Source organism: Nanorana parkeri, unplaced genomic scaffold, assembly GCF_000935625.1.
Source record: "Nanorana parkeri isolate BGI_ZX_2015 unplaced genomic scaffold, ASM93562v1 scaffold453, whole genome shotgun sequence".
Taxonomy (NCBI): domain Eukaryota; kingdom Metazoa; phylum Chordata; class Amphibia; order Anura; family Dicroglossidae; genus Nanorana; species Nanorana parkeri.
This window is the reverse complement of record NW_017306721.1, coordinates 691,951-707,075: the sequence shown is the minus strand read 5'-3', so window position 1 is coordinate 707,075 and position 15,125 is coordinate 691,951. Positions and strand designations below refer to the sequence as shown.

Below are 15,125 nucleotides of genomic sequence, written 5' to 3'. Positions count from 1 at the left end.
GGAACGTACCAAAATGGCATATGGACAGGGGGGTCGGCCCGGGACGTACCATTTTTTTGTACCACCGCGGCGGACCCAGCAAGAAGCAGTCACGGACACCTTGCCGATCCCTGGCCGGAACATACATCTGTCCCTCCTCCGTGTCACAGACTTTACTACTGCAGTTCATTGTACAAAGTTTTTTTACAATGAACTGCAGTAAAGTCTGTGACACGGAGGAGGGACAGCTGTCACTACACACTGCGGGTGGCTGGCCGTGGACGCAAGAGTCGGGACAGGAGCGGCACTAATCTCGGGGGGCAATTGCCCCGTTGCCCACCCCCTGGATCCGCCACTGATCTGGGGCTCTATCAGAGAGATTCACTCTCACTTAATATCCTGTTATCAAAGGTTTCATCAAAGTGTTGGTAGAAATTTTCTCACCTTTGCTGTATGCTAAAACTGTTGTTATCATGACAGTACATGGGGAATGAGGGTGGTGGTAATGGGGGTGACTTCTCTAATGGACCCTGGATACCAGTAATACCCTGACAGAGGTTATAATCCTTCATCACTCTATCCATTGCTGGAGGGAAACCCCCTTTAGCACTTAGTCTGTTACCCTTAGTACATAACATGAAACATTTCTTAGTAAGCAATAATGAGACCATTGTAAGTTCAATTCATTTATTATCTTCAAGTTTTGGCCAAATAGATCAATAATTATCCAGGATGCGTCTCAGAGACCCTACTTTGCCATTTAGTGCTCCCCATTCAGTAAATCTACGGTACTCTCCTGTTTTCAGAAAGTACTGCCTTCCTCTGAATTTGGGCAGCTCATAGAAGATCCATGATCCTTCCAGGATATTACAGGAGTGGACTTCATGAAAGTTGAACTTCTCGAAGAGAGTTGTACAATCTTCAGTCAGCTCCTGCATTTCCCCACGGAAGTCTTCCCTTTCATAAAGTCGAATCTTGTGGGATCCTTTGTACTGTAAGTTTAAAAGGCAGCTATTGTAATGTTACTGCTGTTTGCAGAATGTATTTGTTTCTATAAAACCGTGATCATGTAAAATAATGGTAATATCTAATCTTGCCAGGTGTATTATGGGAAATATTTTTGTTAAAAGTGGACCTAATTGTCATAAATATAAAATATGTATCCATAAAAAATGTTTTTAAGTGGAAATTGCTCTTTGGCTTTGTTAAGTTTGTGTTATTACTGTTATAAATGATTAGTGATGAGAAAATTAACCACCATCATTATTGTTTTTTATAGTTTGAAACTTACAGATGAGATCAATCGGCAGGATCTGATGGAGTCATTAAAACCAAGCCATTGCTGAAAGTCAGGATATTCTCCCTTCCTGAGGAAATACTGGTGTCCGCTGTAGTTAGAACGTTCATAGAGCATCCAATTTCCATTTTCCACACGAATGGAGTTGCAGCGGCTGAAGAAGGAGTGAAGATCAGAACAATCAGAGCTGCACTCATAGGAGTGACCCTGGAAGTTCTTGTCCTCAAAGAAGGTGATCTATAAAGAAATAAAGGCGTTTGTTACTTTGTGCCCAGTTATTGTGGTTTCATTTAATGATGTAGGATATTCAATAAATTATATAATGAATGTGTTGCATATTTTATATTGTTATTCTTATAGTTACTACACCAGCTTCAGTGATAAACACTTCTTCACCTCAGTTAAAAAAAAAATTATTGTGGTTCTCCACACTGTATTTTGTTCAGCCCTTTAAAACTTACTGGTTTGATTATCAAATTGCCCTTTTCTTCATTTTGTTTTATTTTGCATATGAAACAAGTATTCTCCGTAACATAAAATCCCTACAAAAAGACTGAGTATAACTGAAATATATTTTAGGGGAACAAGAAATAAAAGGTGCAAAATGTCCCTGCAGAATTAGTTCTTTTCATGTTCAGCAGACTGATGCATTGACATTAGAAGTATTCAAGATGGCCAAGAAGGTCAGTAGGGTAAGATCTAGTGAGATGATGGATCTACTGTTGTATAAAAGGGAGATTTACTTACTTGCTTCTAGCTATCAATATAACACCATAGTGTGTGTGTCTAGTGGCTGTAGAAGGCATTACAGTTTATGTAAGGAAGTCATATAGAGGGCAGCACTGGGCTGTTGCATGGAGGCTGTTCATTCTGAGGTGCACTTTAGCAAAATGCAGTATCCGCTGTGTAAAAAAATCATGAATCAATGATTCTCTATTTCTGTCAGGGCTGCTAACTAATTACATTCATAGTCATTATACAGCTATTCACTGTGGATACAATCAGCCTGCTACAAACCCCTTAGGCTATCAGTGTCTGGCATTTTCCCCAGATTAGTCAGCAAAGTAGAAAACTTTCAGGAGTTTGCAAAGAAAACATTTAGCATCGCTTCCAAAGCCACTTCAGCTTTTTCGAAATGGACTGCAAATAAGCATCATGATTTACATCATGGTTATGCATCAGGATATGCTGTAATATGTGTTTTGTTTATTCCATTCTAATTTAAGGGTTTCATTTTTGCTAAAAATAAAAAAATAGCAGAATATTAAATTCATACATATCAATTACAAATTACTTTCAAAAGAATAGCAAAAGAATAGTAAGCCTTTAAATTATATGTCATGTATATGTTATGATCCCGACCATTATCATGTCTGTTGTATAAAATGTTTCAAGCAGAAGACAACATTTTGTCTTATTATGCTTTTATTATATTATCTTGTAGGAAAAAATAGAAGAACTGATGATAATCCTTGTATAAGAACCCTTATAATATTTTCCCTTACCTTTCCCATTGTGTCCGCTCTATGTGGAAGACCTCAGCTGTTACTGAGAGGACCCACCACCCTTTATATATGGTTTTATTCCGGCATCAGTGCAATTAACATAAACACTGCATTTTTATCAGGTTCAATTATTGCCTCTTTTTGTTTCTGTGTTTTATTTTGATTGTGATTGAAAATTCTTTGTACTTTATCACTGCGGTTGCTTTTGTAAGCACAGGGATTTTATTTATTGCTGTGACTAATGAAACCACAGTGTGCTAGCATAGACAAGGAAGTTACTAGATTTTGCTTTAAACAAAATCTGCTGTATGTTTGTTACATCAATCAGCCGCTATTAGCCGTTAGAAGGGAATCATATAATATTATCAGGTACTTTACACATCAACATCATCCCTACATAAAGTTTGCAAAGTTGTTCCCAATGGTAGGGAAATTACAGATAATACTAAATTTGTATATTAGTGGGTAATATGTGCAGGAGAGGATTCCAAAGGATATGAATTAGGCCAGTATATGCAGGAGAGCAAAGTGTACGCTATGGGGCAGTATGTGCAGGAGAAAAGAGCTGAGGGTATCTCAGGGGTAGTATGTGCAGGATAGAACTGCGGAGTGTATGAAATATGTGTAAGAGAGTAGTGCTTTGGATATGACAGTAGGCATTTTGTGCATGGGAGAAAACAGTATGCACTGGAGAGGAGAGGGCAAGCAGTATGTGTGGAAGGAAGGTGTGGAGGGTACGACTGTGGCCATTATGTGCAGGGCCAAGGGTATAACGGCAGGCAGTATGTGCAAGAGAGGATTGCAGAGGGTATAACATGGAGCAGTATGTTCTGGAGAAAGATCTGGTACTGGGATACGTTGAGTACACGTGACCACCTTGAGGTGTTGAGACATTGTAATACGTTATTTTTGCAGAAAAGACAAGTGGACTTTACGTTTGGTTATGCTAAAAAAAACTTTTTGGTATTAAGTAACCTAGCTGTCAGCCCTTGTTAACTATAAAAGACTGTCCTTTTTTTTAATGAAAAACAGCTTGAGAGTGGTCACTAAGCACTCACCATTGAGCTAATATCCCCAGCATATTATATGCACACATATAATAATCACAAAAATGATTATATAGAAGTTTATCTATAAGTTAGCTTTCCTTCATTGGTTATACTTCTGTAGTTGTATTAAAAGAAGAATATAGGAAGTAAAATGGCATTTTTCTTTCCCCCTCAGCCCCAGATTGAAAATCATAATGCATGTTCATAATAAACATATAGAATATTCACTAGGTTAACTGGTAATACATTTAAAAATAATAATTTCCCCCCCTAGACTTCATCAAGATACTGTCTATCAATATGGCCGTTTGCACAAAATGACGCTTCCATTCCCAGTAGAGTTTGTCCAACACATGTGCAATGTAATTCCTGATCTGTGTCCTGTGTTTTTACCATTCTCTATTCCATTTCCCCATGTCTGTGCAGTACAATTCAATATCTGGGAAGGGATGCACAATACAATGTACATAATTGGAGCGCAAGATAGATAAGCTTGCACCACTTTGCCACTCACCACTCTGTTGGCCCCCTTACCATTCTGCTGAACCCCCCCTCTTTTCAAGATCAACCCCCCCACCCCCACTCTGCCACATACCCACCCCTTCTCGCATCATTCTTCCCTGTCCCCCTTAACACTCTGCAGCCTCCCCTCCCCACTTGTAACACTCTGCCTCGCATGCTCACCATTCTGCACTCTCACCACTTTGCTACTCAACCCAACCAGGCCCTTCCCTTACAACTCTGCCGCATGCCCACCCCGCTCTACCATTTTCCCTGCACACCTTTTTCAACACTCTGCTGCATAACCCCTTCTTTGCACACATTTTCCTCCACTTCCTAGTTCCTTCTACTGTCCAGTCCCAGAATGGGGGAGAAACAAGACCTGTAAATGTTACTTAACTGCAGCAGTGATATATGAAGTCTCTTACCTTGCCATAAATGACTGTGCTGTGTAGCAAAACTGTGTAAATATCAGGACTGGATTATAGAAGAAACAAATCCTTTGATAGGTAAAATCCATAAAATCCATACTGAAACAAGAATTTCCAGAGCTTACACTGAAAAGTACATTGTACCAAACACAGAAAGGAGAAATGGCAGCCTGACTATTGTAATATGACATAAGTATATAGTTTTATTTTTGTTTTTAAATATTCCACATCAGGTGATGGGAGCTTGTAATTAAATATGTTCTTTGTTGTGGGTTATCACTGTCCAGGGGAGTTGCATATCAATGGATTGTAAATGTAATTATGAATCTGTCCTGAATCTAGCCTGTTAATGGTAAATGGTCAAGACAAGAGACAATGAGATCCATGAACACTTCGGAGCCGAGACCCTTGATTCTCACAATAGGTACATACTTTCTTTTGTCTCTGGCCAATATCATCAAAGGTTTCCTTGTAGGTAGTAAAACAACCAGAATGTCCCCCTTGTTTAGATAAAATCATGGCCTGGAGTTAGCCTTGGGACACCTGCCCATCTGGAATTTCCCACTCATCTTAAATGATTCGCATGGAAATATCCAATCCCCAGAGAAGAATTCTAATTCTAAAGCATTGGGGGACCACCAATCAATGGCTCTCAATGCGTCTTTATGAACACGAAAGGTATATCAATCAAGGGACAGGAAGAGAAAAGTTTGTCTTTTAGACCACCAGAATGGGGCCCTCATGTGACGATTAATGGGTAAATATATCTACAGGTTCTCCATCAGCACTCACTTAAATGTATGTCTATCGTTTGTCTCTTATATATCAATGTCTGTCTATTTTGCATGTTAAATCTTTTCTTTGTATTTTGTAGTTAAATAGATTGTTGGTTTGCTGTATTTAAGTCTTGATACTATATACTAATGAATTATTAGTTATTGTGTTGAGCTCATTGATCCCATGATTGAATCCTCAGAAACATATGCTTGTAATTGTGAATGCTTATTTAGCAGATCATAACTTAAAATAGTAATTTGGGTAACACTATGCTCCAGAAATTCTATTGAAAACTCTGTCCCCTGGCTGTTTCCTTTCCTTTACAGATTTAGCCTTAATTAAATCTGGGTAAGCAGTACTATTGACATGATTAGTTGAAGCCTACAAAGTCCCATTGTCAATATTAATGTAGACTTGAATATAATGAATATAATGAACAAAGGGAAGCATTAATTAGAGACGTTTCTGCAATTTTAATAAAAGTACCATGACAATTAATTGACAAAAGTTGCATATTATAAAAATGGCAAATTTTATTATTTAAATTGTATTAAATGTAGATTTGTAGGTAATTTTATTGTGAAGGATAAATGTGTAAAAATATTATAAACTGTAATGGGACAGTCTGATTGGACATGTAAACATGACACAGAAGAGAGGAGGTGGAGTAAAATAACTATATTTTAATGCTGACAAGTGACTCTGACTGCCAACAAATTACCCTTACTCCTGACAAGTGACTCACAAAAGTAAAACTGACAACTGACTCCTGACAACTGACACCAACAAGTGACTATGACTCTTGACAAGTGACAACCAACACTGGCAGTTGACAACTGGTGCTGACAAGAGACTCGCAAAAGTAATGCTGACTACTGACAACTGACTCTCACTCCCTGATGAAGTCACGCTGGACGTAATGCGCATAGGGCGGAGCATTTGACGTTACATTGATCTCTACGACTGACGGCCGCAGTCATTTGAAACTCTTGCACATACTTTTAAGAGAGAGTCCATGCTATGTTACCACTGCTTTTATGTGAGTAATTTTCTTTTAATAAATCATACTCTGTTTGGATGGTACGCGCTATGGTGTTTGCTTTCTTTCTTTTTTCTTTCTTTTTTCGGTCAACACGATCCTGGCATTGACACCTTATACTGAGGAGGCCTATAGATCGATAAAGATTGGAGGCTATTGCTTTCCTATTTAAGAAGTGTTGCACAGATCTGTTTGCTGGTCTGATGAAACCATTGGAGGACATCTGTGAGCGATTGGAGCTGAGGGCCCCCTCCCCTGGTTAAGAAGGGAATTGCCTGGTTTGACCTCTTGCTGGGGTCTATCAATAAGGTGAGCACCCCTATATCTGGTGTGGTGCACGTGGTGCATTTGGTGAAGGAACAAGTAATATTCATCACTATTGCTATATTTGGACATCTTTTGCGGATTTATGAAGATTTAAAGACTTTACACCTGATTGATTTTTTTTTCACTGACATTTGTTTGAGTCACTGTTTTTTAATTTTTTTTACTCTTTATATCTGATCATTGTTTTAGCTCGGCACATTTAGTTATTCATTTTTCACGTATACACACTCACAGTGGGTGTACATTCCAGTGCCTTGTAGCTGTTAGCTTGCTTATTGGCGCAGTTCATTCTCTATATTTTATTATTGACTCTCACTCCTAACGCTGACTGTGACAAGTGACTATGACTCCTGGCAAGTGACGACTGACACTGACATGTGTCTCTGATTCCTGACACTGACTCCTGACAAGTAAAAACTGACACTGATGATATACACTGACTGCTGATAAGTAGCTGTGACTATTTACAAATGATCCAGAATGCTGACTACTGACTCTGACTCCTAAAAAGTGACGCTGACTCTATCAAGTGACTTTGACTTCTGACAATTGATGCTGACAACTGACGCTGACTGCTAATCAGCAATGAAGATACTGGCTTGAATGAGAAGGAACAGTAGAAAGGAGACCTGCCTGTTGTTTGACGAATAAGTGACGGGACTGACATTTGTTTGGGGATACCTGACTGAAGTATGAAGGAAGAAGATAGAATTTGATACACGGAGTATACTGTAAACTGAGGAGTGTCGTATAATAAACCCCATATCACTTAATGGATTGTATTGCAAGCTTTCAAAGCATGCTGGCCTCTTCTTCAAGCAATATATTGCTTAGAGAAGAGGCCCACATGCTTTGAAAGCTTGCACTATAATCTATTTAGTTAGTCAATAAATAGTTTCACCCTAAATCCAACTTCTACTTTTGCCAGTATCTTAGAAGGTACAAAACTCTACTGCTGTCCCAAAAGAAAACTCAAATGAGAAATGTTCAAAAATGTAATAAAATCCTTAATAAAACAAACAAATGTTTTCTGCAGTGTCTTCATTTATATTCTGCCTACTATTGCATGTGCAGTATACGGCATGCCTCTAGAGATAACTGTGACAGTTGCCAGGTTGCTTATGTCAGCTCTAAACCGAATGTTCACACCCTCAAATGGTGGTTGTAATAGCTGATCACATGTGCAGCACTATGGTAACTGCAGACCTAAATAGAGGACAAGATGGTGCCGTCTTCAGCTGCAAAAGGACGGAAGGTTTTGGTTCTTTTTTTGTAATGGCTGCTCCGTCGAAGTCAATGGATCCCCGATCCCGGGCCTTGGACATAATTTCCTCCTTCAGTTTATAGAAGTGGACGCGACATAAGACATCCCTGGTCTGTTGCGACGCAGGATTGCGGTATCCCTGGACTCAGTGCACCCTGTCAAGGTCGATAGGGTCCGTCGCTCCTCTAGCTAGTAGTGAGTTAAAGATACCTCTGACAGTGGGTTCCAGGTCCGACGTCCCCGTCGCTTCCGGCAGGCCGCGAATTCTAATGTTGTTCCTCCGATTCCTATCTTCAGCGTCATCCATGTGTGTCCACACAGACTGCAGCAGCTTATGTTGGTTTAAAGCTGTAGCTTGTAGTGCATTGATGGCCATGCGATGGGTATCCAAATGCAGATCCACTGTATCCAGACGTTTGTGGACCCCCTTGATAGCATCATGCAGGCCAGCCACGTCCGTCCTATGCATATGCTCAAACCGAGCAAACAGGGTCTCCATGTCCCGTTTGGAGGGGAGGTGATCCAGCAGACGCCTGACATCTCCTGTGGACCCATCCTGGACCGAATCCTCATCAGAGGAAGCCTCTGGGTCCGCCAGGACGGGAGACATGTCGGCTGGCTGGGAGGAGGGTGAGTCAGGGCCATCTGGGGAGACTCCACGTGGGGCCGCCGTGCGGCCTGCAGATCGGGTAGATGCCGGGGCCGCAAAGAAGCTGGAGATCGCGGCTCTCGGGGTCCGTGCGCGGTCCGGCTTGGAGCCCTGTGACTTTTTGCCCCTCTTGGAGCCCATCATGAGCGTTGCTGAGGCACTTTAGTGCCGATGCCCGGTCCGGTTTTGCGGAGCTAAGGACGAGTACGTCTAGCCGCCGCCATTAGCAAGCTCCGCCCCCAGGTTTTGGTTCTTTTAAGGGATTCAGACACTGCGTCTTCTCTCATTGCAATGGAAATAATGCATAATGAGAAGACCAGTGGTTATATTGAAGGATGATCCTTCCATTGAGAAAACAATTGAGAAAGGATATTAGAACAGATAAAACTATACATTTTTGACCACTTGCTGACCGGGGTGTTTATACCCCCTTCCTGACCAGGCCATTTTTCAGTATTCAGCACTGCAGTACATTGACTGACATTTATTATTTATTACCCAATTTTTTGGTAAAATATAAAAGACGGGGTCACGTCGGGTAAATAGACACCAAACATGTCAAGCTTTAAAATTGCGCGCACCCGTTAAATCGCAAAAAACTACCACACTCAAAATTGACTATAGCCGACGCTTTAAAAGCTTTTACCGCTCATCAGTTTAGTGTTATCAGTGATTGATGACCCTAGAATTATTGCTCTCATTCCGTCGTTCGCGGCGATATGTAACATGTGCGGCGCAATGGATGTAATCGGCGTTTTCGCACATAGGCGGGCTTGACGCATGTTTGCGTGTGCATGTGGGGGGCGGGGGACTTTAATTTTTTTTATTGCTTTGATATGTGATTTTAAATTTTTTTATAACAAATTTTTTTAAACCTTTTTTTTTCACTGAACTTTATTGCTATCACATAGGGAGCAAGCAAGCTCCCTATGTGATAGCCAATTTGCAGTGACAGGTCCTCTTTATGGAGACATTAGGGGTCTTAAGACCCCTAATGTCACCTAGGGACCCCCAGAGAAGCTGATGAAGCAGAGACCTGCTTCACCAGCTTCTCTCCGGTTTCTGTACCCGAGAGTGACACTGAATGCAGGAAGTGATGTAATACACATCACTGCCTGCATTCAGAAGAGGAGAGGAGATCAAACGGAGCTCGTGTACTGAGCTCCGTTTGATCTCCGGCCGCAGAGCTGCCGTGCTGGTCCCGGGCTCACACCGGGAACAACGGAGCCCGGGATCGCCAGCAGCGGCGGCGACGGAGGGGAGGAGGGCCCGCACACCCGACCGGATATTACAAGCGATCGGGCGTCTCTACAGACGCCCGAACGCTTGTATGTGTGATGGCTGTTTACATTCAAAGCCGGTTTCCCGCTCGTGCGCACCACCTAGCGGCAGGCACGAGCGGAATGGGATAGGACGCCCACCCGCCCTCAAGAAGCCGCTGTCTGGCCGTTTAATTACAATGGCCGGACACCAGGTAGTTAAAAAGGTTACAAAATCTTTGACGTGAAAATCATTTTAGCAATAGGAGTAAAACATCAACATCTATTAAGGTCAGTAAAAGGTTTCTGTCATCTTGGTTTAAATAACAGTATTAAATCAAACGCAAGCTGACTTGCTGGTTATTATTTAAAATACTTTACCACTCACCCAACTGTCTTTTTTAAGTTCATCTGAATGTACCAGCATTTGAACTGTTTGGTGGTCTGATTACTATAATCCGATTACCATATTGTAATACACGTGTTGTAGGTGCTATTTGATGTTCATCCCTCAGGCTGTGAACCTCCGGGGATAAATGTTAGGGCAGCATTGTAACTTGCTGACCGGTGAAGTTTCAGGTCCTTACCTCTGTGATGGTGGTGGCTTGTCCAAACCCACTGTACATCACCAATCCGTGACTATATGCAGTTCTTATCCACCTGAACCGTCACAAGGGCGTGACAATACCACTCTCAGCCTCACCCTGCACATAGATTTTCCAGCCTGCAGGACAATAATCTAAGGCCAGCAGATTGTCACTGGGTTGGTTAAAGTAAGCCCTTTACACATCCAAACAATAGCAGCCCATGTGTTTTAACAGAAACATTGCACTATTGCCAGCAAATGCTGTGACAATTCAATGACAATGACATGTTTTTCAATACGATAGCATTCTTTTCACAGGACAAGGGTACTTTAAGTTCTTATTTAGAGCGTAGAGATAAGCTTAAGGTTTTAAAAGATTGTTTTTAATAAAAATGAAAATTATACAGAAAAAAGATGTTACAAAAGAGAGACAAATGTATAACAACAGTAAAAATAAAAGGGAATAAAAATGAGAGTACCTAAAAAGTCTTGGTTTTTGTGAGCTCTAGCAGAGTCCAGACAATGAAACAGAAGAAAGATCTGGATAGGGCTCTTCCTCAAGTAAGGCTTGCAAAGGTTCCTTTTTGATGTTAACGGGAGCTCTTCTTTGATGGTAAATGAGCAGCTTCTTTTTATGTTACAACAAGACCTTCCTAGCTGCCTTCTGCAGCAGCTTTTTGTGGGCCCTCTAGAGGGTGTTACTGAGCCAGCCCCTAGTTCAATCAAGAAGAATCAGGAAGAAGGGCTGAGCAGTTATGATCTTCTACGCTGCCCCTCCCAAACTGACCATTTTATATTAATAAACATATGTCTATATTTTCATGTTTTACTACCAGATAAACCATAAATCAGTGTGTGTTATGAAATTATCTTCACATAGGCAGTAAAGTTTATCACTCTGTGAGTTATAGATGCCTCAGAAAGGGTAATGTGTGTTTTTAGGCCTCTGGACCTCCTAAACCACTCATGTTTAGTATGTACAGATTTCATTTGAAGAGACTCAGCTATATACATATTTATCAGGTAGTAGCCCCAGGTCTGGAGTTATGAATATTGTGCTAGATTGGAACTTCAGTTTATTAGCCTGAGGGCGATATCAATCATTCCTTTGTCATCAGACCAGGTGATCTGTAGGAGATTAGCTGAATCATTCAAGTGTGCTGGCTTTTCATAAACATTTTAGGATAGGTACCAATAAACAGCTAGGCCTGGGCCAATTCATGCCAGCCATAAAGGGGGGTCTGAATGCAAAACTCTGTCATTTGGGTGATGTGAAGCTTTGCAGACTCTCTTAAATGGAACACCTACTGTATTTGATGGGTAATCTGATTTACCTATATCTAGAAGTGATGAATTTCAATAAGCTGAATGAGACGAAGATGGAATGTTTTGAATAAATACCACCAAAAGAAAGCTCTATCTGTCCCCAAAAAAGGGTATAAAATTCATTTCAGTACAGCGTTGCATGACGGAATAAATGTCAGTCAAAGTACCGCAGCGCTGAATACTGAAAAATGGCCTGGATGGGAAGGGGGTTTAACACCGCGGATGTCAACTGGTTAATATTGAGATGCACAGACCTCATTACCGTCACAACCTCTGTTTAGGGAAGGTTGTTTCAACTTGAACTGACATTGATGGTTTATTTCAAACCTCTTTTGAAAAAACTGTCTTCTTTGTTCAAAATGTATACATTGCTGTCATGAAAAAGTGTCCCATGCCCTTTAGGTATAGGTTGTTTGCTAAGTCTTGATTTGAGCAGTTATCCAGTTGTGCCTGTACTTATTTATTAGAATTTTGGTCTACAAAATGTAGCGGTCTGAGAACTATTTACTATATTTGACCGCATATATGGCATTGTTTTGGTTATGCATGGGTTGTTTTTTTTTGAGTGCACAACTAGTGTGTTGCTAGGTTTGAAAAACAAATAAATGTGCTATATATTCATGTTTTCTAACCATGGTTTTATCCCTGCTGCTTTACTTTGCATTTCTGTCTATCCATCTGGTGTTACCGCTGGACCTTGTTGGGGTTCTAATAAAATTATAGTGTAGAAACAAGCTTTGCACCTGTCTAGAGTCTGCAGCTTTCATACATTTCTCTCAGAGACAGAAAGCTGCCAGGCCATTGAGCTATATTCATGGCCCTTACCAAATGTCCTGTACCCCTACTCTTTGTGCCAGCTTTCCTCTATTGTGACCTCGGACTCTTTTTATTACTTTCTGTCTCCATGACTTCATGCTTCATGCATGGAAGAAGTGTTTTTGGACTGTGGGAGTAAACCAAAACAATCCATGAAAATGTAAGAAGAACATACAAGTTGCAAGTCAATTGTGCAAGCCAGTTTGCCATGGCATTATACTTGTATCCTATCATATAAGGCTGGATACTTCAAATTGCTGTTGGGTGAACATGCATGCACAAAAGTCAGCTAAGGTTCCCCCTCTGTAAGCCATATGTGCATAGATAACATTCAACGAACTTGCTTTTTATGTTTACAGAGAGAAATTACTTATTAAAATGTATGTCAAAACAAAAACATCTCTCTGATTTTGGTTAGAGTGGGGAAGAAATAGAACTACTGTTGGGTTTTTAACTGCAATTTGGAGCTCCATATGTGAAATATACCCTCAGTTCTTTACCTGTTGACAACTGTTTCACCAGACAGGAAGTTAGGGAAAATCTGCAACAGAGACAAAGCTGGGAATAAAAATCTAACATGGTTTCCAGCCTTACTCTACTCTATTATAGAAAAGCACTTCGATTTCTGTCTGTGTTAATCTTGAAGAATTACCTTGACTTCTTGTCCAGTAAAACATCGTCAGGAGGACAGGGCATGCGGCTACATCTCTCTAATGAAGTCCATGCTAGCAGCAAAAATCTAACAAGGGTTCCCCACTGTATCCAAAGCTAGAAAAAAGTTTTTGGCTTGACATGCACTTTACCTACATGCTGTAGCATTGCTTCATTTCACTACCTCTGAACACACTCTGGGACCAAAAAGCTAATCGCTCTAGCATACTTTTGAACTATAGTGAGAAGCCAGAGCAGCTGAAAGAGGCATGCATTATGTTGATAGATGTACAGCATTGATAAGTATTTCAAGGCATCGATGCTCATTGAAACCCTTACGTAGGGAAGGCAAAAACCCATGTCAGGATTTTTCTGGCATTTGTGTTCCATCAGTGAGATTTCACCTCCTGTTCCTTAACCTGTCCATAAATGTGAAGACTTCACTCATTCAGTCCAGTGAGAAATCACTTAATTCTCCTATCAACACTAAACAGTGCGGACAGACAAATCTCCAACCACTTGCTATTATATTCTGCAGCCGACACCTGCAACTGTCAGAATACCCAAACAGTGACTGTTCGGCTGACTTTTTTCTGTCCAGCTCCTTTGATTTTTGAACCAAAGTTTGTTGAGTCAGGTGGTGTCAGCAGGCCACCCACAGCTTGTATCCTGGCTGATTCCTGTGCATGGTCAACTTTAGACACAGGAAGCTAGAGGAAATCTCTTCAAAGTAAGGGATATCCTGTATAAAACATGTGTCCTGCAGCAAGTATCTCCGTTAGAAGACCCATTAATTCCTGTTTTGGTGGCAATTTAAAATTTTAGATTTTCTCTCACTTTCAGTTTCGGTAACAATGGCTACTAAAACAAATAGAGAGGGTGAAAGCGCCTAGCGGGGACACAGATAGCAATACAAACTGAACATGGTTGCTAAACCTTCCACACTTTGTCCAAAAAATAGATGCACTGTAAAAAAATGTTTTGGGGATGTCTATAAGTACTGCACTTACAACATCTCTGGATAGGTTATGACACTAATACTTAAAGTGTGTCCAAAAGCAAGAAAAAAATAATATATTGCAACTATAGTCCTTAGATGTGATGACTGTGTGCTTATTTTGCACAATAAATGCTAGTGAAAAAGGTGAAGCTGTGTTTACTTTGAATACCCAGTCATGTGCTAGTAAACATTTCCCAAACATTTTATTGTTTATTTAGCTGTAGTGAATAGCCGTAGTGAATGCCGTACTTAGCCGTTGTAAATAGCCAAACGTTGTTCACAGTTATTCACTCGGCTGGCTTTGGCAGCTTTGAGAATAACCCCGTAAGATGGGTTGACAAGGGCACAAATTTGCTTGACGGTGACTTTTTACAGGTTTGGAATCCTTTTTTCTTCATCTAGATCCGGTCTGCAATCAACTAGCAATAGATCACTTTAACAGTAATCTATTGCTGCAGGGAAGGGCTGGCCTCTGTACTCGGAGGAAGTGCCATAATGACACTTGTGACGTCATTAAACTCCAGATGTAACTAGAGTGCGGAAGCCTTCTGTTTACATTCACTTCTACAGTGCACTCATATAGAGGGACCTGTAGAAGCATCAGAAGCCAATGAGCTGATTGTTTTAGCTCCTGGGCTTAGCTCTGGATGTGGGTTGTTACAGACAGCT

The 15,125-nt window shown here is 40.8% G+C and overlaps 1 protein-coding gene across 1 annotated transcript; it reads right to left on the bottom strand.

Annotated features, from left to right (window-relative positions):
* Positions 1–695: 695 nt before the first annotated feature.
* LOC108790193 (gamma-crystallin B-like) lies at positions 696–2,790 on the bottom strand. Its single transcript, XM_018560404.1, has 3 exons — positions 2,782–2,790; positions 1,271–1,513; positions 696–971 (listed from the first exon to the last, which is right to left on the bottom strand). Exons 1-3 carry the CDS (start codon positions 2,788–2,790, stop codon positions 696–698), a joined length of 528 nt encoding a protein of 175 aa, XP_018415906.1.
* Positions 2,791–15,125: the final 12,335 nt, after the last annotated feature.